At 40.9% G+C, this 26,723-nt stretch overlaps 2 protein-coding genes and 1 non-coding gene across 5 annotated transcripts in view; 1 reads left to right on the forward strand and 2 right to left on the reverse strand.

The window, feature by feature from the left end:
- The first annotated feature begins 143 nt into the window (after positions 1–143).
- LOC138059370 (single-strand DNA endonuclease ASTE1-like) lies at positions 144–5,318 on the forward strand. The gene is made up of 3 exons (XM_068904960.1): positions 144–608; positions 2,881–4,118; positions 4,857–5,318. Exons 1-3 carry the CDS (start codon positions 184–186, stop codon positions 5,081–5,083), a joined length of 1,890 nt encoding a protein of 629 aa, XP_068761061.1. The 5' UTR covers positions 144–183; the 3' UTR covers positions 5,084–5,318.
- Positions 1,164–1,247, reverse strand: Trnal-cag (transfer RNA leucine (anticodon CAG)). The gene has a single exon. It is a non-coding gene; the product is annotated as a tRNA-Leu (tRNA).
- Positions 5,319–8,936: 3,618 nt separating the features above from the next.
- Positions 8,937–26,723, reverse strand: part of LOC138059367 (caskin-2-like) — a 35,215-nt gene continuing 17,428 nt past the window's right edge. For 2 of the 3 annotated variants that reach the window (XM_068904957.1, XM_068904958.1), the window contains exons 12-22: positions 25,710–25,781; positions 24,015–25,055; positions 22,755–22,838; positions 21,861–21,910; positions 20,779–20,895; positions 19,088–19,189; positions 16,355–17,381; positions 13,515–13,778; positions 11,841–11,921; positions 10,765–10,852; positions 8,937–10,083 (exon numbers count right to left, since the gene is read on the reverse strand). In XM_068904957.1, the coding sequence (XP_068761058.1) occupies positions 10,005–10,083; positions 10,765–10,852; positions 11,841–11,921; positions 13,515–13,778; positions 16,355–17,381; positions 19,088–19,189; positions 20,779–20,895; positions 21,861–21,910; positions 22,755–22,838; positions 24,015–25,055; positions 25,710–25,781 (3,005 nt within the window). In that variant the 3' untranslated portion in view covers positions 8,937–10,004. The remainder of the gene's footprint in view (positions 10,084–10,764; positions 10,853–11,840; positions 11,922–13,514; positions 13,779–16,354; positions 17,382–19,087; positions 19,190–20,778; positions 20,896–21,860; positions 21,911–22,754; positions 22,839–24,014; positions 25,056–25,709; positions 25,782–26,723) is intronic. The other variant, XM_068904959.1, reaches the window with a different exon arrangement.

Below are 26,723 nucleotides of genomic sequence, written 5' to 3' on the forward strand. Positions count from 1 at the left end.
AAAAATCATTCTATTAAGCCGCTAAAAACTGTGAGCTACTTGATAAGCAATCATTGCTTATTGGGACTTATTTCAGACTTAAAAGCACAATCAAAATCTAGCTAACTCAACCCGCACCGTTCCCCTGTTGTGATCTTCCTATCACTTTTAGCACGAGATAAAACACCAACGCCAGGTTAATTAATGGGGGTTCCAGGGTTTACAAGTTTTGTTAACTCGGTCGAAAACCTCTGGGAAAGAATCGATCTTCATGACACAAAGCTCGTCATAGATGGCTGTGCTTTATGCTATTATCTCTACGTAAACAGCGGTCTGAACTGTCAATGCGGCGGTGAGTACCATGAATTTTATCGAGCGGTAGTTTCGTTTTTCGTTGCCCTAAAATCAAGCCGCGTGGAGTGTTGTGTGGTTTTCGACGGCGTAGACGATCCAAGCGGGAAAAAGCTGGAGACCATCAAGAAGCGAGCCAAAAATAATATCGAAACTGCTGGTGAATTATCGAGATCAGCCAATGGATCACGAAGCCTCTTTCTACTTCCTCTTTTGTCTGCGCTTGTGTTTAGACAAGCGCTGAGGGATACAAACATAACATTTGCAATTTGTGACAGGTAAGGAGCTCACATTTATTGCACTTGTCAGTCTAAAGGCGAATTGATTGCGCTAAAAAAATATTAGCGTGGAAGCAGACTTAGCTCTTATTAACCGAGCAGGAGGTCTGTATGGGAGAATCTTGACCCAGGTCGTGAGTACAGACCGAACACAGTGAGGTCTGTACACACGACCGAGGTCAAGATTCGCAAGATTCTCCTATACAAACTGACTGAGCTCGGTTAATAATATGGATTACGGACTGGATACATCATAAACACGGATCAAAATGGACAGAATCCAACCGACAGGGCTTGAGAACAAGGTATATTAAAAATGCACAATAATTACAGGGCTTCGCAAAAAATCCGCAAATCAGCGTTGTGGTTTGAAGCTGGCTGCCGCCCAGTTTTGCCGATGGTCGTAGCGTGAAGCTTTGTAAATACGGCCACTCTGAGATCCTCTGGTTTGGGAAGTTCATTCACATTGCAACCAGATTGACATTCATACTAACTATGGTTTGACACTACCCTGGTTTAAAGAAATTTGAACACCAAAAGAGCTCACCGATCCAGTGTCAGGAGTGGGATTCGAACCCACGCCTACTAGAGTAGACTGCGACCTGAACGCAGCGCCTTAGACCGCTCGGCCATCCTGACAACTTGAACTACTACATCTGGGCGTATTAGCAACTCAACATCAATTGGAATACAGCTAATTTTACCTGCGTTTACTTTTCTTTCCCAGCTGTTGCTCCTTTTTTTTTTCTCGATGTACAACATACTTTAAATGTCACGTAAACGAATCTTGTGGAGATCTTCAAGTCAGTAAAATGCCGGTGAATTCAACTGAAGATTACCGCGCAGGGCTCGAAATAATTTCCGGAGAGTCTGCGGACACGATGACCGGCCAAATTCATTTTAGCTCGGTCACGTACCCTTTCTGGCCTGTCAAATTATATTAAATAAATAACTCTTAAAACAGGGGCCCATGAACCAAAACTGGCGTTATATATTTCCAAAAAAGTTGTTGCTTAGAGCTTATAGCACTTTAAAGCACTCATTGTCAACAACGGTTCTTGTTGCATTTCACCCAGGATTTCAGATCAAAGTTCCGCAAATGACAATACACAGCGACTTGCTACAACTGAACAGCATGGAAATTGTAATTTATTTCATTTTCAAAACGACCAAATGTGACCGGTCAACATGACCGGCAAGACGAAAGGTTGACCGGTCAACTCCCAAATCAGTTCGGACATTGTCCGTTGACCGGCCGTTATTTCGAGCCCTGCAGTGTATAAAACAGTCCACATTTTATACTTGGTCAGGAGGATCCAGTCCAGTACTTAGTCAGGGGTCCATGTTTTATACTGACCGGTTTTAAAATTCACTTTGTCCGGTAATGCAAGTAATTGGATGCACACCCAATTTTGACATCCAACACTAAGTGTCTTTTAAAGACAAAGCATTTGCTATCTATTTCCAACAATAAGGTAAGGGTTATGGTTGGCGTTATTTTTAGCTTAGGATAAATACAACGGTTTATCCTTTGGGGTGCAGGGATGGTGCAGTGGTGAGAGCACTCGCCTCCCACCAATGTGACCTGGGTTCGATTCCCAGACTCGGCGTCATATGTGGGTCGAGTTTGTTGGTTCTCTAATCTGCATCGAGAGGTCTTCTCCGGGTACTCCGGTTTCCCCTCTGCTCAAAAACCAACCTTTGACTTGATTTGCCGTCACTGTTAATTTCAGTTTACAGTGTCCTCAGTTAGCGCTCCAGCGCTAGAACGCTTAGACATTTAAATAAAGTTCCTTTCCTTACTTGAGAAGCACACTTTGTCACGTTAATTACGTTACGCGAGTGGAGAAGAGCCAGGGGACACTTTTTGACGTTTATTAAAATCCGCGTGCATCTAATTACTCATTTCTGGGCATAAAATTATCCGTAAAATGAACAAATGACCGGCAGTCCGCGCAGGTAATTTTTCAATTGGAATAAACCCAGCGGTCTTCCACTCGAACTCGGTCCTAAGCTTACTAATATTTGTAAATATTAGACGTATTTAATTGGCATCCAGTCGTCTCGCCACTAGCGAACTCGCCACCACTATGCAATCAAAGTCGCCACCAAGGCGGGTTATCTCGCCACCAAGCAGATGCCAAATTTCTTAAGTTTAACTTTACCGGGGTAAAAAGAAACAGGGCCAGTGAACACATTAGTGCAGTAGTGATTATCAGGAAAGCTGCCAATACGGACACTCATTACGAGAAAAATTTATTCCTCTCAACAGTGAGGCTGACACGGAAGTTGCTTCCCTGGCTGCAGCATGGAACTGCCCTGTCCTTAGCAATGACAGTGACTTCTTTATATTTGATATCGAAGCAGGTTACATTCCCTTATCTTCTTTGCATTGGAACTCAAGACCCTTAACAGCAAAGATTTTCTATCGCTCAAAACTAGCATCGCGATTTCGAATTCGTGCAGAACTAATACCTTTGTTAGCTTCTCTAGCTGGGAATGATTATGTTAGTGAGGATCTGTTGGCGGATTTTAATGGTGCACTCAATCGCGTTCAGACTGCCAATCATGTAGGTAAAAAGGAAAGAAGGTTTGCAAAGATTGCCAGCATATTGAGTAAACTACCCAGCTTGTGTTCACAAGAAGAAGCGTTGACATGCACACTTGAAACACTGACCTCATCACAAGAAAGAGATAGGCTACAACAAGCTGTGGAGTTTTCTCTGCAGGAATACAACTTTAAAGACTCAAATCTGTTACGCTACTTTGAGGAAGGCTTGATCTGCAGTTCACTCAGAACTCTAGATGGCCAGCAAGAAATCGAGGAAGGGGTTTTACGCCAGTTTCGCGCTGGGAAGTTTTCCATAAAATACCTCAGCTGTTTAACTGGCGGGAGAAACATGCTAAGAGTCCAAGTTGAAAATTGTGCGGAAATATCCGCAAACCATTGTTCCCTGCAGCTCAGACGCCTTGTTTACGGTATTCTCAGCGATGCTAGCGAGAAGGACGGGAAGAGAAAAATAGCAGTAGTTCAGGAGTTGGACAGAGTAGGTTTCAAGGTGAACCAGTCAAATGTCGAACCCTACACTGGCTGTTCGGTACCATGTTGGAGTCTCGTTCCATACCTTGATTCCGATGAGCGATGCAAGTTACTGTTATTCACGCTCGATTCTGATACAGCAGATGCGAGATCGTTGCCTGAAAGTTTGATACTGATTGCATCGTCTGCCCGTTATCTGATTAACCACGCCCAACCAGCAGTGGAAATAAACCATCTCAAAGCTTTGCTGTGTTGTTGGGTTTTGTTAAAAGACAACGTGTGTAAACAGTCCGCTGGTACCGCTCAGACGTTTGACGTTAAAGCAGCACATAGCTTTTGTCAGTGGCAATGTATTTTAAGAGATGCTATTGGCCTTAATTTTATCCTGCTTGAACCTGTCCCGACACCGTGTCTTCACGAAGTATTTAGCGGAAGTCTGGCGCATTTTCTGCAACGACAACTAAATCAAGGTAAGGCTGTTATGCGCCGATCAACTCGAAACTTCAACATCCCTCCCCCCCCCTTCCCCCGAGCAAAGGCCGGGCCTTTGAACTTTTGAAGATTGGATCGTTCAAATTCCCGCCCCCTCGGGCCAAAATGGTGTTCAAATGCCCTACCCTATCGTCGGATTTGTCTGTCATACCTCACTAAACAACAATCGTCATCGGCTCCTGTCGTCTTTAATAAAGAGCTTTTGAAGACCCTTTTTGTAAGCCAATCGCTCGGAAATGCTATATCTCTTCCTTTAAACTCTTCCATCTCGTCCAAACACGTGTTTTATAGCTGTTGGCGACTTCGGCACCCGAAAAAAAAAATCATTTGAACCCTGACACTTCCGGTTCAATTTACGCCACCCCACGCAGGCAAAGGTCAAATTTCTCACTCCCCGGGCACAGAAGATAGTCAAATCCCCGGGGTTTCCCCGGGGGGGATGTTGAAGTTTCGATTTGATCGGCGCATTAACGCTTTATAAATTCCCGAGAACTGAAACTCTTCAAGTTCCATTTTCCTTTCACTGAAGGAAAGGGAAAAAAGGTTTGAGTTAACCGGAGTTCTTGAAAAATGGCCAGATTACAACATTTTGGTTAACTTATCAAAAACCGGGCTACGCTCTTCCTCCGCTTTGTGTCTTTATTCCCAGAAGCGAATTATCATTTAGAGGAGTTCACCTTTATATAAGTTTGTCTCTTTTTTGTTTTTTTGTCCAGGTCGAAGATTGGAGGATCTGCTTCCATCGTTCAAACAATTCCGGTTATTTCACAGGCTTTATACAGCAGTAACGAGTGATCTATTGAATAAAATGATAGCTACACAAATGAACAGAGGTAGCAAGAAAGCCAAGAAGACGACAAATCTCTCTAACTCCAAACGAAACATGATGACGCATTCCGGAAGTCGTTTTGCAGTCCTTCGCGACGCAGAAGAGGGAAAGTAAGGCAGCTTAAGCATGCGCGTTTTTGAGACGCGGATGGCAACCGGAAGATAAAATTTCGCGTTCCAGGACAGTGCTGTCTCCCAGTTTTTTATACTAATCATCTCTAATGGAGAAAAGATACTTAGCAATGGAAATGTGTTTGTGGGAAGACAAGTTAAAAGGGAAAACAGCTCACTTCCGCGTGCCGCCCGCGTCTCAAAATTGCGCGTGCTTAAGCTCCCTGGTACTAGTAAAGATGACGAAGACGGAACAAATCAAAGGAAAAACGAGACTGTGTCGTTTCCTCAAAACTGAACCCCACCGGCAGAGGATTCCAATTGGTTGACCAAAAACTCGGTAGACGTTCTTGAAAACCAAATCGTGGAGTGGGCTTTTGCGTGTTGTGCTTATTATCAAAATCGCGGAACGCCGGAAATGGCAGATCTCCGTTGACAAAGTTAATTATTACGGTATCCGTGGTGTTCCCTTAGATTGGCTTGCAAGTTACCTAACTAATAGCCAACAATATGTAATGATCAAATTTCTGCAAACAATAAGGTTATATGTGGGGTTCCCCAAGGTTCAGTCCTCGGTCCTCTTCTTTTCCTCATCTATATTAATGATCTTTTTCTCTCCTCTCAATATCTTGCGTTTATTCTCTTTGCTGATGATACAAATATTCTTCTGCGTCATAAAGATTTGTCTTCACCAAAAGCTTCTTCCAGTTTCTTCTTGGTTTCGTGCTAATAAGCCCACTGTCCATCCTGCCAACGAATCTAAATTTATCCTTTTTCATCCACAACGTAAAAAGATTGATCTCTCAAGAATTAAAAAATATCTTTTTTGACAATATCTCTTATCTCGTGTACAGGAAGACAATTTTCTAGGAATCACTATTCACGAAAACTTATCTTGGAAACCACATATCACTGCCATCTGTGGTAAAGTTTCTAAGGTTATAGGTGTTCTTAGCAAGTCATGACATGTCTTACCTGCACGTGCCCTAAAAGCCCCATACAATTCTCTTTTCTTACCATATATTAGCTACTGCATTTTGATCTTGGGCTCTACCCATTCCTCTGACCTTGAACCGGCCACTTTACAGATTACAAAAGAAAGCTATTTGCATTATTTTACTTTCTCGCCTCTTCGTACTCAGTCTAAGCCCCTGTTCACTGAACTACACGTTCTTCCCCTACATACTGTTTACACGTTTCAAGTCTCTTGCTTTGTTGTTTCAATAACCTCTTACCTCCTCTTTTGTCTTCCCTTCTTCAATTTAATTGTAATTACGTATACCATGATTTTAGTATCACCCAACTAGTGGACTAATGCAAATGCTGCATTTTGATTGGCTACACTACTTGAGGACTATTAGTAATAGTCATCGAGTAGCGAAAAGCGTGACGCTTTTTTTCGTTTTATTCCCAAACAAATATATTTTCAACTTGCATTTGCTCACTTTATTATTGCCTTTTCTGTCCGACTAGTTGGGTGATACTAAAACAATTAGACCCTTTGTTAAATAACACTCGTTCTCGCTTTAACTTAGGGCGCTTTCCATTTGACCGAACTGACAGACCTGACCGGCCAGACCGGGCATTAATAACAACTTTATAACAACTTTATTTAACTTTATTTGAGTGTCAATGGATTTAGCACTAGAGCACTAATTGAGGACACTAATGAAATTAACTCAGTTCAAATCAAATACTGGTGTTTGTGGAGAGGGGAAAACCGGAGTACCCGGAGAAAAATCTCTCGGTGCAGAGTAGAGAACCAACAAACTCAACCCACATATGACGCCGAGTCTGGGAATCGAACCCAGGACACATTGGTGAGAGACGAGTGCTCTCACCACTGTGCCATCCCTGCTCTCTGGAAGGACTAACAATGCCTTCAAATTAACACACTTCGAGGATGATATACACTTCTCCATGCGCTAAGTGTTTTTTTTTTTCAAGTTTTTGCATTTTCTTCCCAAACTAACGGGTCTGGCCGGCCAGTTACACTGAAAAGGAAGGCGCCCTTAAAAAGATCTTTTCTAAGATATCAATTTGCTATTTGCTATCAAGCACCTAATCTTTGTTCACCATTACGCCATTTAAACCTCTGGCTTTGGCTCTACTCTTGTAAATTATCCTTACTTGTGTGAAAATACATAAAATGAAAATAGAGCTGACACGTATTTCGGGACGATTAATACAATATTAAAAGAAATTTCAAAATCACCGTGACACTTAAAACTAAGATAATCACAGTTTCAAGGAGTCCCTTTGATGTTAATTTGGCTTCTCCTTTTACAATTAAGTAATGTACATGTCAACATCAAGTCGTAAAACTGAGGGATCTGTAGAAAGACGGCCTACGATAGAATTCTTTTACAGAATGATGATCTAAGTGTACATTTATAATAATTATCTATTTATTTAAATCCTATTACATAGTATTCTACTAATTGGGGACAGCGTAAATCAAATAAAATAATAATAAAAGAAGACCGGCAAAAGCAAATGTTCAGGGTAAAGACAAAATTAAATGTGGGGGAAAAACGGAGAACCTGCATGGGGGAAAACGTTTTGGATTAGGGCCGGGTCGCAACAGGCTACAAAAATACTGTCACAACTTCCAATTTCCGGGGGGAAAAAAGGCAAAAAAAAACGGCCTGCCCGAATGCAATACATCGGCCCCTCTAAAGTTTGGTTGGTCCAAGCTTTGCGGATGACCCTTTTTTTCTGCAAAGCAAATAAACCCGCTAGTACGACCGGGTCCATAGTCCCAGGGTTACCTAATCGAACAGTTCAGTAATCGAACCCATCGATTGCCGAACTCAATCGAACATAATCGAACTCACAATAAAATTTTGAAAATCGAACACAATCGAACGTTCGATTGCCGAACGATCTGTAGTCGAAGTCAGACGAAAGTTCCATTACCCAACTCTTGTTCGACAGGACAATTTTCACAATGCATGACAGCCACGTAGTCCGTGGAAATTCAGTCTTAATGTCAAATCACTGCTAGCTTTCCCCTTCCCTTTTCACCCGGCTGAAATGTACGATTTCTGTCTGTTTACAGTCACATCGAAGATAATCATCTAAGTCATCCTTTCAACACCCACAGTACACCCGGGAGTACATGAGTAACAGTCGTTGACATTGACTTTATTCCCATTCAGTATCCGACGTCAAGAGATACAAAAAAAATTGCATCCGATTGGTTCGAAAATCGAACTCACAGCAAAATAGATGTTCGATTTTGTTCGATTGCCGAACCCAATTGAACACCAATCGTTCGATTGAGTTCGATTGGGTTTTTTTCGATCAGATACCCCGGGCACAGTCAAGAGAACCAACAATCATCATATAGGGTGCGTTCGATTGGGAAATTTGGATTTGGATTTTAAAATCTAGATCTTCGGATTTCCAATCGAACACGAAATCTGAAAACGGATTTTACCGCGGATCACACTTATTGAAATCCTTCCTGACATGGAATTCCAATTAGTGACGGAAATCCGCGACAAAATCCGTTTTCAGATATTTTGTTCGATTGGAAAGTCCGAAGATCCAGATTTTAAGATCTAAATCCAGATTTCCCCGATGTGCCTTTTTCCTCCCCTCCCCTCCCCTCCCTGATGTCTAAAGATGTACCCCTATGACTTGCTAGCCTTCACGGCTGTCTATTTCCCCCTTGCTTTCCGTGTATTCAACACTGAATCACGCAATACTACAAATGTATCTTTGAACAACGGATGTGAAAGTAAAGACATCTACAAATTTAATGCTTTCAATTCTCGGGAAAAGACGGTACGGAATGTCCCCCCCACCATGAAGTCTAAAGTTGTACACCGTGTACTCAACACTCAATTATGGAATACCATAAGTGTGTCTTTATTCTTCAGAAAAATAATGCTGATAGTAATGAGACCTTTATACATAATATCCAATAAGTTGGAAATTCATTTTAAAAATTATACTTTTTTGAGTTCTTCATACGAAGCAGAATTCGGGACTTAAGTTTATGAATACATAGTTTAATGATAGTTATGCGTACATAAAACAATTAATTTGTTACTTTTCCTCTTTATGTTTCCCGGCTAGAAATTTAAAATTTTCGCATCAATATATTTTTAATCTATACAAGCCGAGGTATACGAAGGAGATGCATATCACTGAATAGCGAAGGACCGATCATTTTGTTTTTGAATGAACAATTTTGTCTTCAATCGGTAATCGATTGTAATGCAAACTATTTCTCGTCAAATGGTTTTCACTCATCACTAATTCTGTAGTATACTGTCAGGAAAAATTCCTAAAACAGAGACAAATCGATTTCAAAAACCTCCTTTTAACGAGCCGAATAGTTACAAACTAGTCAGTGCTTGCTTTGCAAGCTGGCAGTCAAGTCTACTACCTAGATTTTGCAACCTCCTGCGCGAATTCAGTGAGACCGTAATCAAATCCTGTTCTAAGCTTTAATATGCATTAGTGTAATGTATATTTTCTAACTTGTAACTTGTATATTTGTGTGACTGTATATTGATATTAAACATTAAGAAATCCTAAACGATTTTACCAACGGACTAAAACAAATAAGTGCTACAAATATCTTGTTTCGACAAATGAAAGCTAATGAAGCGTGGCGTGGTAGATTGAGCAAGATGGAATAAAGTCCACTTGAGACAAACAAAACTCTTTCCATTTACAAAATGCATCGCAAGATGAATGTATAAATGTTCTTGAAACCTTACATTTAAACACAAATTATCAAATTTAAATAAATACCGAAAAGAAAAGAAAAACAATCCTTGCAAAACGTGTTATGAGACGAGTGTATTGACCAACTAAAACGCAGCTTGTCAACTCCTAACCAGTAGCAACGGGAATCCTGAGCATTAGGATCTACGGTCACTGTCACCAGAACTAAACAACCCATTACTTCAATCAAACATGGAGTCCAGCTCTGATGAAAAGTCACTCAGCATGTTGTTAATGTCCTTCATAAGGTCATCAGTCAAACTACGTGGGAAAATATGAAAAAGACAGTATCAATTTAGCTGGGACACTTGATTGAACGAAAACAGCCCAAGAAGAGAAAAACCAAGTGGCCAAGGGCAAACCAGTTGGCTATTTTCAAGTTCATAAAGAGGTCTAGTTTCTACGGAAACTGTGGCGCTGCTTTGGTGGGAAAGTGAAAAACAGAAATGCGTTCATCAACTGAGTTGATATGCATAAATTGACCACCGTAGAGAAATTTAAAAGCTGACGAGGGTTAGTCCTTCGTCAACGCGAATGCTCGAAACGTCAGCTTTAAAATTTCTTTACCATATCAACCCAGTTGATAAAGTTTAAAACACATTTCTGTATTTATAAGTGCAGCCAAGAAATTGAACCAGGGATTCAACCAGAGGCCAGAACGAGTCTGGGGCTCGTTTCTCGAAAGTCCCGAAAACTGCGATCCTCTTGATTTGAAAAACTGGCATTTTAACTGGTTTTCAAGGGAAACAAAAAGCGAAATGGTTCCTAAAGTTTGATGCCTTAACAGCCCTTCCTTTTTAGGATACAAAGAGAAATGAGGCACCCAAAAAGTTTGGAGAGACGGGCTGCTGGTCCCGGGATCCCTGGATCTCAAGGCACGCGCTATAACCAACTGACGATACCGCCTCTTTATGTGCTCCGACGATAAAATATGGTACATACTCTTGTTCAGCTGTCTTGACTGAAGTTGTGCCATTAGGCTTCCCTTCCTCGTCAAAGTGAGAAACCAAGGGAGGCAATATAGGAGATTCTTTAAAGATATAAAACAACAAACAAAACAAGATGAAGTACTGCATTCAAGCAAACATGCACCATACAATAGTCAATGGATGCAGGCACGACAGTGAAAATGTGGCGCGAGTTTGTACACACACTTGCGGGAATACGCAAACCCGCTGGTCAGCAACCTGGTTCTGTTCATTGCTGACTAAGGTCTTCCGTTCCCAAACAAAGAAATTGCGACCATGATGGTGTACCAAACTAATCCTCCGGGAATTGAACTCTATTTTTATGCAAATACTTCCTTTTGTTTCAGTAATCCAATATGGCTGATGATCAAGTGAGTAAAAACGCTCTATATAGCTCGAGGTTCAACAAGGAAAAAAATTTAGGTTTGAGCACCGATGACAGAAACGGTTAGATTTCAGTTATAATTTAATGCGTATTAAAGTGGCAATTTTTCAGTAGCTTGTCGCGTTATGTAGTTGATCGAGTTGTTCAAAGCCCGATTAAATAATTCACACCAGTGGAAACTCTAATTGCGGTACGTTTAATTAGCTATCATACAAGGAAGATTTTCCACAAGACTTTGGTTAGATTTACTTTCATTGCAACCTACAGTTGTTCAGGAGAAAAAAAAAACCTCGGTTGTTGTTTGATTACGGGACTACCGTAAACCCCCTTTGGAACAGCTGGATTCAATGTTATAGGAGAAAGAAAAAACAAACGATCCGGATCGACTCCTTCATTCCTCCGGACTTCTATTCTTAATTTTCCTTCTAAGTCTAAAAAGACTTTACTTTGTGTAACTTGAACGGAAACGGATAAGTACTTTTGAGCTCTGTAAACGAGTGCACACTTTGATACAATGAAGACTAGATTTTGTATCTGCAGTAGAGTGCAAGGCGAGAGGTCCCGCGGGTTTCGCGCGTATGCCCGATCCCCTTTGTTTTCCCGATTTAGCTCTTGGTATGCATGCTACTTGCGGGATCGTGGGTTCATATTTCAAATAATCATACCTGTGGAGAGTGGTCGCGTTAGATCTTCTCCGGAGCCAGGTCTTAGGATCTGCTTTATCTGTTCATCTAATTTATCTTCAGCTGTAGAAAAAGAAAAAGATATTGACAAAATGAAAAGGAGATCAACCAGGCTAAAGAAAGTTCCGAGGATTTCTTCAATAATCTGACCTCAGTGAAAACCGGTCTCAAAAGAAAAGACACAGTTCACTTCAGAAAACCTATAATTTAAATGATTTGCATACTTGGAGGAACAACCAACCCCCCAAGCCATGCTTTTCCTCGTTGGAAGGATTTTGAATAGTCCTCAACCCGCCGACTTCCCTTCAGTAAGATCGGAGTCAAATTTAATAACCCTGCCACGAAGGCTTTTTAAAAGGATATTCAGGGAACTTCAGATTTACAACGGCGACGTCAAAGAGAAAGTGACTAAACAGTAGCATTTCATGAGCAAAGCAGTGCCTCTGCAGGTGCCTCTACAAATCTGCAAGGTGTAATGACCGAATCCTAAGTTCAAAGGAAACCGTTTCCGCACAACGGAAACACCGTTCGTCGACGCAGAAAGTTGGTTTTTCTTCGACTAATTTGCAGAAGTCGAATAAGGTGGAAAGAATGAAAACGTCAAAGTTGTGAAATGTGATCTTACAATTTAAAATGACGGTTTAGTAGACCATATTCGTATTCTCGGTGTTGGACTGGAACTAGCTTGCAATGGAGGCTAATGCGAGGGAATCTTTTCAAATGCAAATACTTTCTAATATATTTACCTCCACTGTAAGCTACAAGTCCAGGTCCAGTCCAATACTGAATACGAATATGGTCTATTGACATCGCCGAAGTAGATCCTTCATTTTTGAGCCAAATCGAATCAATTAGTACCCAGTGCCTTGCTTGCTTGGAGCACAGCCACTTGCTTTAGGTTTCGTTTCTAGTTTGGCACCGGACCAATGCAAAATCAGAGAATTTACGAAATGACTATCCAAACAGTGCTAAGAACCACTCGAAACAAACATCTCGTTCGTCACTGAGTCACAAACAAGCAAGCAATGGAAGATACGGACAAAAAGCGCAAAAAGAAAATACCTGACAAAAGTCAAGTACGTTATACATTTGAAAACAAATTTAAAAAATACTGGCATAAACAGCAATGAATTAATTACAAAATAAAGCGCATTCGAGATATTAAATGAAATGACATTACATATGGTTAAATCATTTGAAAGTTAATGTTAAATAGTTTAGCTAGCTCGGAGAAATTGGCAGTGCAACGCAAGAGACTGAATGGGTGAAATTCTTGTTATTTTATATTAATGTTACGATAAACGAAATTATGGGAAGCTATTTCCCAGTTTTTCCTCTTTGTCTCACTTGGCTAATTTTGTACACAGGCCCTCTGCCTTCAATGCGAATGGAAAGTCTGTACCGTGGCGAAATTTTTCGCAACAAGCTGCAATCTCTCACATGGTTGTGTTCGTTTTTAGTAAATTAGGAACGACTTAAGTTAATAATAAGCTCTCAATGTGTGACATTGTTACTATTATTGTTACTGTTACTGATAATTATGTTATTGTTTGGATAAAGCGTGCCTATGAGCATAAGCAGGATGCTGGCAAGACGCCAGGGAGAGCATATATGAACACACATTGACTCTTAATCAGGCGAAGAACCGCTGGTTACCTCTCGCCGCATCCCCTTGGCTCAATCTCCGTGGCTCAGTTTGGGGCGCATTAACAAGCTCTGGTGCACTTAGCTTCCTGTCTGATTTATCAAAACTCCTTTTTCGTTTCTCAAACTCTTCGATAACAGATTCAACAGAGCTCTGGCTGCTACTACTGTTACTGGTTCCCAAGTATACTCGTTCGCTTCCGCTGATACGCGTGACACCGGGTGAAGAGGCGTTGGACCCAGAAGAGAAGGGATTGGAACCTGTGCTGCCACGCCCTAATGACACGTGAATGACAGAAGCGATACACGTGACTTAACCGCTCATCAAAAGCACGATAAGTGAACTGACGGATACTACACAAGTTATAAGGCAATGAACCGCATTGCCAATGAAGATTACACGATATGAGAGCATGGCTGTGAAACTCGCTAGAAGGAAATCTATACTCAAAAAGCAAACTAAATCCTTGACTTTCATGTTAGTTATCCAATGATTGGCCCATCCTTTAGGATACAAGGATCGCGTTGGGTCAGAAGATTGGAAAGAACCAGAAAAGCGATTCTTAGGACGTTTGCTACACAAATTCCACACTATAGGCAGCCCAAAACCGGATTTGGAGGTTAACCACAACGATAAATGAAACGAGAAAAGGTTGCACAGAAAATACGAGTGTTCCTTTCCAATCTTCCACTAAAAAGAACGCCGGGGATAAATTAAAAATGACTCGCTAAGTCTAACTATCACTAAGGGAAGTAATTTAGGGATTTTTGGGCTAACGAGTTAGCGGAGAGTGCAATTGGCGAAAATTGCTCGAACGAGAAAAAAACTCCCTTTATATTAGTTCAAGTTTCAAGTTGGCGCATTCACAAGAAGCATCACGTGTACAGCTATTGCAATAAAATGCTATCAAGCACACTTCGGTCAGAATTCGTGAGCAACGAGCCTGAGTTTCGTTCGTTGATATTTCACGTAGGTGTCAGCCAGGAGAACACGTGGTATGGGCCTTGTCCGCGCGGCGGTCATACAACATATCACGTTAAGAACGTTTTTATTATTGTAAAACTGTAGTCTAACCGGACAATTGAAGTCCATATGACACTTATTTTTTCCCCCGTTGTTTAACTTTTTGTTTAAATATCTAGCGTCTGGGGTGTAGTCCTTCAAAAGTTTTTCCCTCATAGTGTATCTGTTGCAGGTAAAATCCGTTTTTACCATTGTAGGTTACATTGGTGGTCATTTTACCACTCAGGTAAATTGAAGAAACATTTCCGGAGCCTAAATTAAGCCTAAGGAAAAATTAGGGTCAGGTTAGCTAGGATTAGTTTTGGTTATTATACATGGATATCAATTGACTTATTACAGGAACCCGTGACCCGGAGCCTACAACTCTACTGTGTTCGTGTAACGGCGTTTTCACAGACCGATTTATTTTTAGATTGAATTTCCTGCAAATGAGACTCCCACAGGAGCCCGATGACCAATTACAAGAAATTAAGCTGACGTCATAGGGTCACCGAACCGGAAGTGCCTTTGTTTTTTGACCTAATTCGCGGGAAGGGCTAGTCTAAAAATAAACCTACTTGTGAAAACGCCGTTTCACAGACGCTGTATGGAAGTTGCACGCTCCAGATGGGCTCCTGCTTATTATACAAACGCAAATAATGAAAAGAAGTGTGTTAGGTTGAGCATGTTTGTCGTTGTGGAGTAATGGTGAAGACACAGGACTATACATCTTGGAGAGTCCGAGCATTGGTAAGCGCACAATATATGCGTTTTAGTGGGCTATTGATTTACACAACTTGAAAAAATTTTGGCTGTTGATGTTCTGACGATTCAGAATAGACTTCTTTGACGTCATTAGTTACCAGGATCCAACTGGCTCGGCCAAAAATCAAAGGCCAGCTAAAACGTGTGGATACACTATGAGGGAAAATTTTTGAAGTATTTCACTCCAGACACGATAGACATTTACAGGAAAAGTAAAAAAGCGGGGAAAAAACATGCGTCAACAATGTAATTTTCTTATTGCATGATATAATGAAGAATAACTCAGTTTGAAGTTGAACTTAGTATACCACACGACTTTGAGAACATGTTAAGAACGTTTTCAGGCTCAAATCACGAAAAAAACAAGAACTTTCAGCCTCAGCCCCAAAATTAGACGCTCTTATACAAAAAAGAGTGTACCCCTATAAATAGAGATACAGTTCAATTCTTACTCGAATTAGCATTTTTAACAATAATAATAACAGGAGCATTATGATGATCGAAATAATAATAATAATAATAATAATAATAATACTAATAATAATGATGACAACAACAATAACTAACACTTAATAAAAATCAAATAAGTTCAAGTTAACTCAAATCAAATCAAACACTGGTTTTTGTGGAGGTTGGAAAACCGGAGTACCGCGGAAAAACCTCTCGGAACAGAGTAGAGAACCAACTAAATCAAACCCACATAGGGCGCCGAGCTCGAATCTAGGAATCGAAATCGGGCCACATTGGTGGGAGGCGAGTGACCTGACCACTTCGCCAGCCCTGCTTTCTTTATCCAAGTAGCAAAATATTGAGATACAAAATACTCATTAACCTGCTCTTTCACACATTTCACAAGCCAGACACCGGCTCACAAAAGCCAAATAGATCAAAGCCGCACAGGTTAATCACTGCGTACAGATCTACCGCTCATGCAGCTCGTGAACATCTGACTGGCATTGAACGAGGTCGAAAGTTCGAGATTCGTCCCTCTGACTTTGGTTTTTCAGTTGTCCTTTTCGTTCGTTGCCAAGCAACTATTTGATCATGAAATATCTATAATTAACTAGGAAACAAAGGTACTTACTGTCTACGACATTAATCGGAGACTGAGGCGATATTGGTGACTTGTCCTCTCCGAAGTTTTCATCAGAAAAGCTCCTGTCTCCGGACCCTGACAACGAAGCTGCTTTGCGGGGTTTTGGTTTGACTACAGGCGGAGGACGTTTCTTGAAGCTCTTAGGTTTGACTGGCGGGGGATTAGACGACACGTTGGGCCTCTGAGAAGTGAAGTCTAAAGAAAAGGGCCGCGTTCTCTCACTTTCTCTTAGCACCATATTCTTGACAGAATCAATGGCCTCATTAGAATTATTACCCCGATTATCGTCCTGTATGGGTAATGAAATGTCCATGGGTGCCATTGGCGGCGGAGGACGAGGGGGAGGCTCGTCGTCATCGCTTTCCGCAGATGAATTGGCGCCCATTTCATATACTACTAACGAATTGTCTGCTTGTTTTTGAATGTTGTTTTTCTCCTGCATTGCAGAGGGCGGGCAAGTTTCAAGCTGAATCATTGACGGCGCATCACATTTAAGATCTTGAGAAACCGGAGTGCCACTGTGATCCACTCGTTCGTCTGAAGCCTCTTTACCAGAAACTAGTTCGGCAGATTGTTCAGGTATCTCGGATTCATTAGATAATGTGTCCGCGACAAATGGCTCTTGGCCAACATTGTCTATCAAAAAAGGAGGAGGCGGTGGAAAATCCATTTCGCCGTCCTCCGTCCGCGCATTCTCAGGTTCAACCTCATCCGTGGAAACACCAGAATCGTCTCCGTCCAAATTGGTCTCCAAATAACCTTTCCTTTCTTGCGATTCGTCTTCCTGAACATTTTCCGTTTGTTGCTCCAACAAATTTCCATTCTCATCTCCTAGCTTTAGAGCGTTAACAGCCATCCATATTTTTCTCTGGTGACCAGGTTTTGTAACTCCAATGGTCACTAAGTCCTCTAGCGTCATATCCTGAACGAAATCCATATCATCGAATCCGCCGTCCAGAAACTCCGGTATGTATTGTTCTAGACCAATCAGACGCAACCACGTCATAATATCAACCTACAAAGTTAGGACAAAAAGTACGAACAAAAGTAGTGGCGAAGATCAGATAACTCATCTAGTTAGTGTCTGAATGGGAAGTGTTTATTTTCCAAATTTTACCCTTCGCTCTTTTCAAACTCCTTGAATTCCCATCTGGCCCCAGTTGTTCGAAGGGTGGATAGCGTTATCCACTGCATAAATCACTATCCACTGGATAACTCAATTGGTTTTGCTACAGGCTCGGACAAAATCGTTGAAACACTTTACGATACCTTGCCCTCCCACAATGTTGTTTTGGCAAATGGGCTCAGAAACTCGCGTTAAAACAACATTGCGAGGGGAGAGTGAGCCGCGAAAGCATCAGATCTGTATAGTTGTGTACTGTTCCAACAAATTTTGTCCGAGAGTGTAGTTTGTATCTGTTGGATAGTGATTTATCCGGTGGATAGTGTTATCCACATTTCGAGCAACCGAGGCCTGAAGATTATATCCCCAGGTACTAACTGGGCTAATCAAATCAAACTAATGCCGAACAAATCAAATTGGTTTCTGATGCGAGAGAAAAACCGGAGTGCACGGAACTTCTTGGGGGTGAGTAGAGAACCAATAAACTGATCCCAAATATGTAACGCTGAGTCCGGGGATCGAAACTGGGACACATCAGTGAAGTCAGGGTGGCTTAGGGATTATCAACTACGCATCCCACCTCCGCGACCTGGGTTCAACCCTGGCCTTGCGCCTTGAAATCGTATGTGGGCTGAGTTTAAGTTGATCTCAATCTGACCCCGAAGGTTCTTCTCCGGGTACTCCGGTTTTCCTCCCTCATCAAAATCGGCTTCGGGCGGATACCCTCGATAGGGATAACCTCTGGTATCCTTCCTTAAATTGAATTGAATGAATAAAGTTGCCATTATCACTATTATTATTAGTGGAACACCCGTGAAAAATTTGGTTTTATCAAACGAGTTGATAACCTAAATTAACCACAGTGACAGTGAGAAAGTTTGCGAGCCGACGCATTTGCAAGCGTTGGCGCCATTCCGGAGTTAAGGAATACTGGGTTGCAATTGGTTTATGTACGAGATGGTACCCTGCGATCAGTCTCCTTCGATCTTCCTAGATAACTCGGGAAGAGGAAGAAGACTCTGCCAGGCGCCTCACCTTTCTTTGATTTGCCACTCATCTAAAGAAATTGATGAGTCAGTCCAGTTTCGACTTGTCAAACATGTTTATTTTTTATTTTTGCGCATGATCAATCGCCACGTGTCACCAACATTTCTTGAAATTTACAACAGCGTGGCAATTTTTAATTGTCTAAATTCCCATGAGTATTTCCTCCGCATGTCGGTTACAGACACTGATCTACCAAAAACCTATAAATTTTTCAGTAAAAAATGAAATGGCAATTTAAAAGTATGAATTATCTTGAGTTTCCAAGGAAATGATTCCTTGGTTGTCGAGTGTTTGCCAGAGTTGTTCGAAAATATCCGGACTGTTTGTTTTCGTTTCGTGGTTTTGCGGTTGCTGGTCACGGGTGCGTGACACTCAAATACATTTGAATTTTTAACGCATAATCAATACGAAATGTCGAGGCGGCTGGCAGAGTCTTCTTCCTCTTCCCGACTTATCTTGGAAGATCTAAAGAAATTCTGCTCGCAGGTTAACGAGATGGAGGAACTTTGCCATTGGTAAAAGGCTTGCGCACGTGGCTTGTCTCAACTTACCGGTTTTTGAGCGGGAAATTGCGTCGTTTCTTCCAGCTTCGCTGATTCTGACAATATCTTTTTCCTATGTCCAGTTTTATTCACGTTTATAGCTGTCAAATCCTGAGCAAGGAAGACCAAACATAAAAAAGTTTACGCGGACAGTTGTTATATCCTGCTTTAGATAGCTGTAGCAAAAAGCCTAACGCGACATTGTAGCATCGGACTAGAAAAACCGCGGCCGTAAAAGAACAGTACGCCCTTAGAACTCGGTTTCGCCCGGAAGAGTTATTCATGACACAAAGAAACTTAACCTCTGTAATCAGCATTTTTTGGGGCAAGGTGTCAAATCAAAATAAAGAACGGATTGAACAGTGAGGCGCAGGGAAACTTGAAAAAATCCGAGTTCTATCAGCAGGAGTGATGTTTGACCCAATGAAACAGGACAGTTACCATAGATTCATGTGCTACTCCTGTTACACATTTTTGTAACAATGATTACTTCAAATGCCCAGGCTAAATAATTCACTTGGTTTTTCAGGTAAAAAAATTGCCGAGTTCAGTCGCAAAGATCCTATGGAATCAAAGAGTGTCTTCGTTACTCATTACTTGACAAAAAAAAACTCTTTCCTTCGTTCGCAAGAGTTTTACGTAAACAGCTAAGTATAGGAAGTGCTGCGCCCATAACATGTTCCGACGGCAGTTGTGCATATGACTCGCGATCTGAGCTGTCTGGAATTTTTTTGCCTGCGTCACACTTGTATATGTCACACGTAATTATACGCTTTAAAATCGTTTCTTGTTTTAGAGTTCTAAATTGTGTTGTGATGTTATGATGTGTTACATATTACGCTAGTATTTATTTTTCTGTAATACTATCGTATTTCTAATGTTAAAGATAGTTGGTAATAATTAGCAACAATTCACCGAAGTGGAGGTGGCTTCGCGGCTGGGTAAATATCCACCACTAGCCACCGACACTGAGGTGAAGAGTTGTTTTAGTATATACTAAACAACTTCAGCTAATATAGCACAAAAAGATGATTTTAACTTATTTATTCCTGCAAAGATTACATCATTTTCGGGTGCAAATTCCGCTCGAGCTGTCGGAGGTGAATAGCATAGGATATCCGGAGTTTGAATAGCCAATCAGCGCGGCGCGTTCAACGCTATCCACTGTTTTAGTATATACTAAGGATTGTTATTATAATTATCGCAAAGATCGCAAAACAGTTGTTTGTCTTGCCATAGTCTTGAATTCTACGATTTGTCAATCCCTACACTTTAAAATGATACCTTCTCGACTCAAAGGCTTAGCAGTTACTTGTAAACTGGATTTTAAAAACACGAAAAATCGTCAGTTTAGCTAAGAAATAGTATCATGCCCTGTAACCGTTTTTGATGATTGCCGTGTGGGAATGCCATAGGTCAGATATTTGTTTAATAATACAGAAAAATCATCGTGTTATAATCACGGGGCAACTTATTCCACGGGAGGCCTTCCTTTGAGGTAATCTGTATTCGGATTGGACAAAGAAAGCTTACCGTTTAGATTCTCATTTTCTATACCCTGTGTGGCGTTGAGTAAAAAAATGGTCTGAAATTCAGTTCCGGGGCGAGTTTCTGCACCGAGAAATAGATGATCATAAACATAATAACTTAAAGGCGGGGGCGGGAGGAAGAAATCTATCACGATAATCGTAACTCCTTACCTCCGCGGTGATTCCAAGTATGCTGGTCATATCAAAGCCACCGTTTACAAAATTATCGATGTAAATTGAAAGCTTGGATTTTTCCAACCAGTCATGCAGCGCGTTGTAGTCTCGCATCTGCAACAGAGGAAGAGGGATAAGCAGTCTATTTGAAGAAGACCGCGCACAAGTTGTGAACATCAAAATTTCACGTTGCAAACAATCATAAGTTTGCAAATTAAATTAGTCGAATAGTGAAAAAATCACTAGTAAACAACAAATCGCAACATAAGGAAGGGGACTGTTTATCGCACAGTAAGTGCATACCATCTCCCGCAGCCGAAGAATAAAGCAAACGGGGATGTCGAATAGAGCTGAAATAGACTGACAAGGGGTCAATTTGTGGCCTCCTGCATCAAGGTTAGTTCAAAATCTTACCGGCATTTCCAATAATAAAAGTTAGTTTGCGACTGCAGATGAATACTGAATGTACCACTGAACGGAATGCTGGAGTTTTGAAAGATCAATTTGGTTGAAATATGGGAAGTGGCATTTCTTGCCAAACCGCAAAACCGCATGAGTTGGCAAGTAAACATCCTGAAAATTTCTTTGCGATCAGATGGCGATTCAATTTGTCCTTAAATTTAACTAAATAAGGTGAAATTCTGCTTCTTCCACTTAATTAAGTTCTCACAGAGATCTCCTTTCAGCCGAAGACGTTACTTCAACACTATTTGCGGAACGTATAAAGGGTATTGAATTTAGAATTTGAGCACGTTTTATAGCAATTAAAACTACAATCGTTTCTTGTAGAAAACCTTCGTTTCTCTAATTAACTGTTTCTTGTTTTACATGACGGTCACCGACTATAATAAGTAAATCATGTCCCGTTTAGTAGGGTCAAGCCACTTAAAAACGAAACCACCCAACACCAAAAACACTTGAAACTTGACCTCTAAACTTCCACCAAGAAAGTACATCAGTCAACACACCAAGGTTGACCTCCGACTGGGATCTTTTGCCGCTTCCTACTCCATTTTCAATCAGTTCAACATGCGTGAAAAAGCTAAGAGTGGCTAGGCAGCATTTTTTCCTTATCTCACCTTGAGACCCGAGAAACTGCCCGAAGATTCCAAGGGATCACCCGCACCACCTGTTGGATAAAATGACCAGTCTACACTGAATAATAGTAAAGCTTAGCACAGCATGAAAAAAAAAAAAGAAAAGAAAGCGGGTTTCATTACATTGAATGCTCTCGTGCTCCAACAAGGATAATGGTTTCGAAATAAATCACTTAAATATGCCATGCACCGGAAGCATAAGTAAAGCCTTTTTCGATCACTAAAAATTGTTCCGCGTTGATCCTTTCACCAAAGTGCAAGTCCTTTCCTGGTTCGGATGCTAAGAATTAACAACCAAAAAATATGAAATCGTTTCCTTCCTGCTTTGCAACAAGAGGGAATAAAACGCTGTTACGGCCGACCGAAAAATCCCTAAGACGGTGACTTGATGATGTCCTACTAACTAACTGAAGCTACGATATTACAACTAGCCTGGTACAAAAAAGCTAGATTTTACAGGACCATCGTGTAGGGCATCGAAAGTAAAAATTCGTTTCTTTCGTTTCATTTTCTTGTGATATTATAATTTAGTTTATCTTAGAGCAGTTTTCAAATGAGTGTCGTAAAACCAAAACCAACGTAATTACTTTGGCCAATCAAAAAGGACAGAGACAAATCCAGTAAACCAATCAAAACTCGAAGTAATTACACGTAGCCGTCACAAAGCGCGGGAAAAAGTGCACGCGCGAGCCACAATTGGTTTTGGTTTCACTTCTGATTGGTTGAAAAAGTGGCGCGAGAACTTTGAACCAATCACTGAGTGAAGTAATCATAAACCAAAGTAATTATCTAATTACTTTCGACACTCAATTGAAAACCGCTCTAACACAGTTCATCGTGTTTCTACCAGTGGAAGGACGGAATATGGTAACTAACCTGGCCGTTTAACGTTAACATATTGGTGAATAACAGGTTCCCCTCCGCTTTTCATTATTTCATAATCCATGGCATCTTGTCTCCCTGAAGAGAACAATAACAAATATCGAATTTGTACACGGTAATCACATGACTTGGTATAAATAAGCCCGAGTAAATTTTTCAGACCAACACAATTGCATGAGCCCGTAGGGAGGGTGCAATTTGTTGTCCGAAAAATTTACAAATTTATCAATAATATTCATGAAAAAGAAAAGGGAAGACACAAATCTAAAATAGTGAATTTTGAAAGAGCGCGCTTTAACTTCTACGAAGTTCATTCAGCTGATTGACTTGAAACTGGTTACAACCTTTGGCAAATTCAAACTTTTGCAAAAGTATCGTCCAAAAGTCGTTCAACTGTAAAACAGAAAACGTGCATTTGTAGTTGACTTGTCCAGAGTGACATTGAGTAAAATTCATGATAAGTTGTGAAAGGGGCCAACATAATTCTTGGTGGTCCCTCGATTAGGCTATATTGTTTGAATTTGAAATATAGCTATAATCTTTACATAATAATAATAATAATAATAATAATAATAATAATACTAATACTAATAATAATAATAATAATAATACACAGAAAAAATCCCTGGTGCAATCAACATCAATGAACTACAAAAAATAACTTTATTATATAGGAACAGCCCACATACTAAGGAAGGTTTTGTGTTAAATGCAAAATTTATCAGCCCTGTTGTGCCCTAGGACCATGGTTCGGACCCAGCCCTTCAGGAGTATACAGCAGACTCACCTAATAATAACAATAACAATAATAATAATAATAATAATAATAATAATAATCAAACAACTAAGCGTCAACGAGACTCGGATCGTAGATTCATGAGCCGTGCACATGAACTGCACACCGCAATTCCAACTAAGCCATGAGGGTAATTACAAATTGCGAGTTCGTATTACATACTGCGCTAGAGACGAATCCTGGTGATTACGTAACGACCATGGTCATGCTAAATTCAAGTAAACGAGAAAAAAATTGGGTTTTTTTTGGTGTAACGCGAGAATACTCGGAAAAATCTCATAGCTTCACTTCATATCTGTAAGATGTTTCCAAACTTTTCCCAAGTATGCCCTCGTTGTTCCATATTTTTCTACATTTCCTCTCAAAGTGCGCAAGTCACGAACAAAAATCGATGATTATTCTATTTTAAAGGAAATAAAGATTTAACTGTGCACTGTTTTAAGAATCAATTACATTACCGGCTTTTCCAGCAGCGATTGCAATCTGAATGTCAGTAGAGTCTGGAACAATTCCTTTCATAGGGACATAAGACCCAACCCTTTGTGGTGCCCCAATGTTCTCGTACGAACGATTCACAGGAGAAGTGGAAGCACCTGACATGACAGCATCTTGCGTGACTGCGTTGGCCGTTATGCTGCCTACCGTGACATTCTCATAGGATCTGCGATCAGTTGGTTTAGAAGACTGTTGGTTTACAACAACATAACCATTCTCGCCCTCCTCCTGTAGGTCAACTTCCGATATTAACATGCTCTGCAATTCGTTCGGAGTCTTTTCTCTGTGTGGAAGGCTGACATTCTCGTAAGCTAATGGTTGTCTTGAGTTCGAAGGCATCGGTTTCCAGATGTCCTCTGAAGCAGGTGAAGTGTCTACGTCTTTGGAGAGTAAAGTAAGATTCATTTCCTCGTATCCTTTGCGTGATAATTCGGGAGATACTACTGGCTTTGTACTTTCCGGGGCAACCGCGAGATTAAAGGCGTCTTGCGGGAGGGCTGCGGGCGGGCGATCTGATTTGACATTTTGTGGTTCAAAATTGAAAGCCTCGCTCTTAGTTCGTGTTTTCGGTGGAAGCGAGGGCAATTGGTTGGCGGGCGTATTTCGTACCCAGATGTCCTCTGATTGACTAATTGAAGAAACTTTCTTGCTGTTTTTACGAGGAAGTGTTGGAACATCCGCGTTCTCATCCACTTCTTCCAATGACCCATTCGACGGCAAAAGAACTTCCGTATATTGCGTTTTGTTGTTTGTTTGTCCTCCTCCTAAATACGAATTTCGAGTTGATGGCGGATTTTTATCAACCGCTACTTCCACATACTGCAAGCCAGTGCCCAGTTTGATTGAGGGCTTTTTAGCTTTGAGTCCCTTCTCAGGTAAGGCTGGCTCTACAAGGGCCTTTATTGGACCTGGGTCCTCATTTTCGTCGAGACGGTGACGCGGTCCCTTCTTACCAAAACTCCTGAGCCGAGGAGAATTTCTGCTGAATTCGGAGAGCACTTGTGCTAAACAATGCATAGGAAACCAAAAAAATGTCAGGAAAGCAAACTGAGAAAATTCGATTTACTGTCCAAACTAAAGGCATATGTAGAAAAGGCTATACGGTACACCGTTCAATTCTCCAAGCAATATCCTTAACTTGAGAGTAGCTTCAACTTTTACTCAGTCTGTCCTGCGTGGCGCAATAGAAAAGGCGCGCAAGAAATAGCATATAGCCGCAATAAATGTAGAGCTCGTTCACAATTTTCTTACCACGCCGGTCAGACTGAATGAAAGAGGGGAAGCACTTAGTGCAAACTTAACTCAGTTAAACCCAGTGGGTTATGTGTTCTGGTGCAAGTTATGATTGTAAGCAATTCCAGTCGTGCATTCGTAAAGCTCGTTATCTCTGTAATAAGTCACATAAAGAAGGTTTGGCGACTACAACGTCATGCACGATGAGAGGTTCATGCGCCTTCCAAAGAACAACGCTGAATCGAATACAAAAATAGAAAATAGAAATATTCTATTATAATGAAAGAGATGAAAGATGTTTTAGTAATAATTGAACGGGTTATTTAAATAAAAATATTATAGTCCGTCCAATTATGTTGTAAATGTGCGATTCCTCCACGTTACTTTTAACGTTTCGAAAGCTCGTTGCAGTTTATTCGGCATACCTGACGCTAGAGAAACCATCTCGAAGGATTCTTTGGGTACGATGGGTTGCGTTGGCGCCTTTTTGCCTGAAACTGACGAGGTACACAAAGAGTAAATTCAGAAAAAAACAATGATGATTTTCTTACGATGACCTGGGAATACCCCGGAAATGTAATTGGAGCTGCTAACAGGATTCAAACCATGTCTCTCCGATTCTTGTTTCGATACTTTACTACTAAGTAAAATGAGGCTCGTGGGAGATTGGCAATTAGCCATTGGCTACTTGGTTCGCACGGCAATCGTTTTGCAAATTGATAGCAAATGAAAATTCTTTACCAACGTAGTAACATACCATAATGATCTTATAAAGGCCCATCCGATCTGATAATTGCCTCATATCTAACAGTTACCCCGGCCAAATAAGCATTTTGTGATAAATGCTCATCCCAGCCTCTACACCTTTTACAGAGGCCCTTTACGAGATATTACTCTACGACAGAATAAAAACCTTTCCAAAGAAGAAAACTGTGACAGCTACAGGGTTTTGACTTTTGTTCACTCTATTTGCAAACTGCATAAACAAATACCGCTGTACACCATCAAAGATGGCATTCATTTGTTTTGTTTTATTAAACTGCACTAATCATAAGTTAGGTTGTTGGCACTTTTATTCCTGTGGGCAAAAAATGGAAAGAAGAAGTAGTATAATGCCGCCTTGATAAAATGAGCGCCTCTCATGCAGGAGAACAGCCCCTCTCTCCGTAATTAAAATGCCTTGGGCTTCTGCTAGATCATTTACGGTAACATCCACCAATAACTTTGTTCTTAAGGCCCAGCAAAACGATATTAGATGTTGGCTCGATCCAACATCTAAGGACCTGGACAAACGGAAAATGTTTGGCGTTTAAACAAAATGCATCAAACATTGTTTGGTCACCAAACATGCTGATGTTAAAGTGAGTGGTCAAACGGTTAAAACATGTTTAATCTAACACAGATTAAACTCCACAAGCAAAGAACTGTGGGTCACAAAA

The sequence above is a fragment of the Montipora capricornis genome, chromosome 8, assembly GCF_036669925.1.
Source record: "Montipora capricornis isolate CH-2021 chromosome 8, ASM3666992v2, whole genome shotgun sequence".
Taxonomy (NCBI): Eukaryota; Metazoa; Cnidaria; class Anthozoa; order Scleractinia; family Acroporidae; genus Montipora; species Montipora capricornis.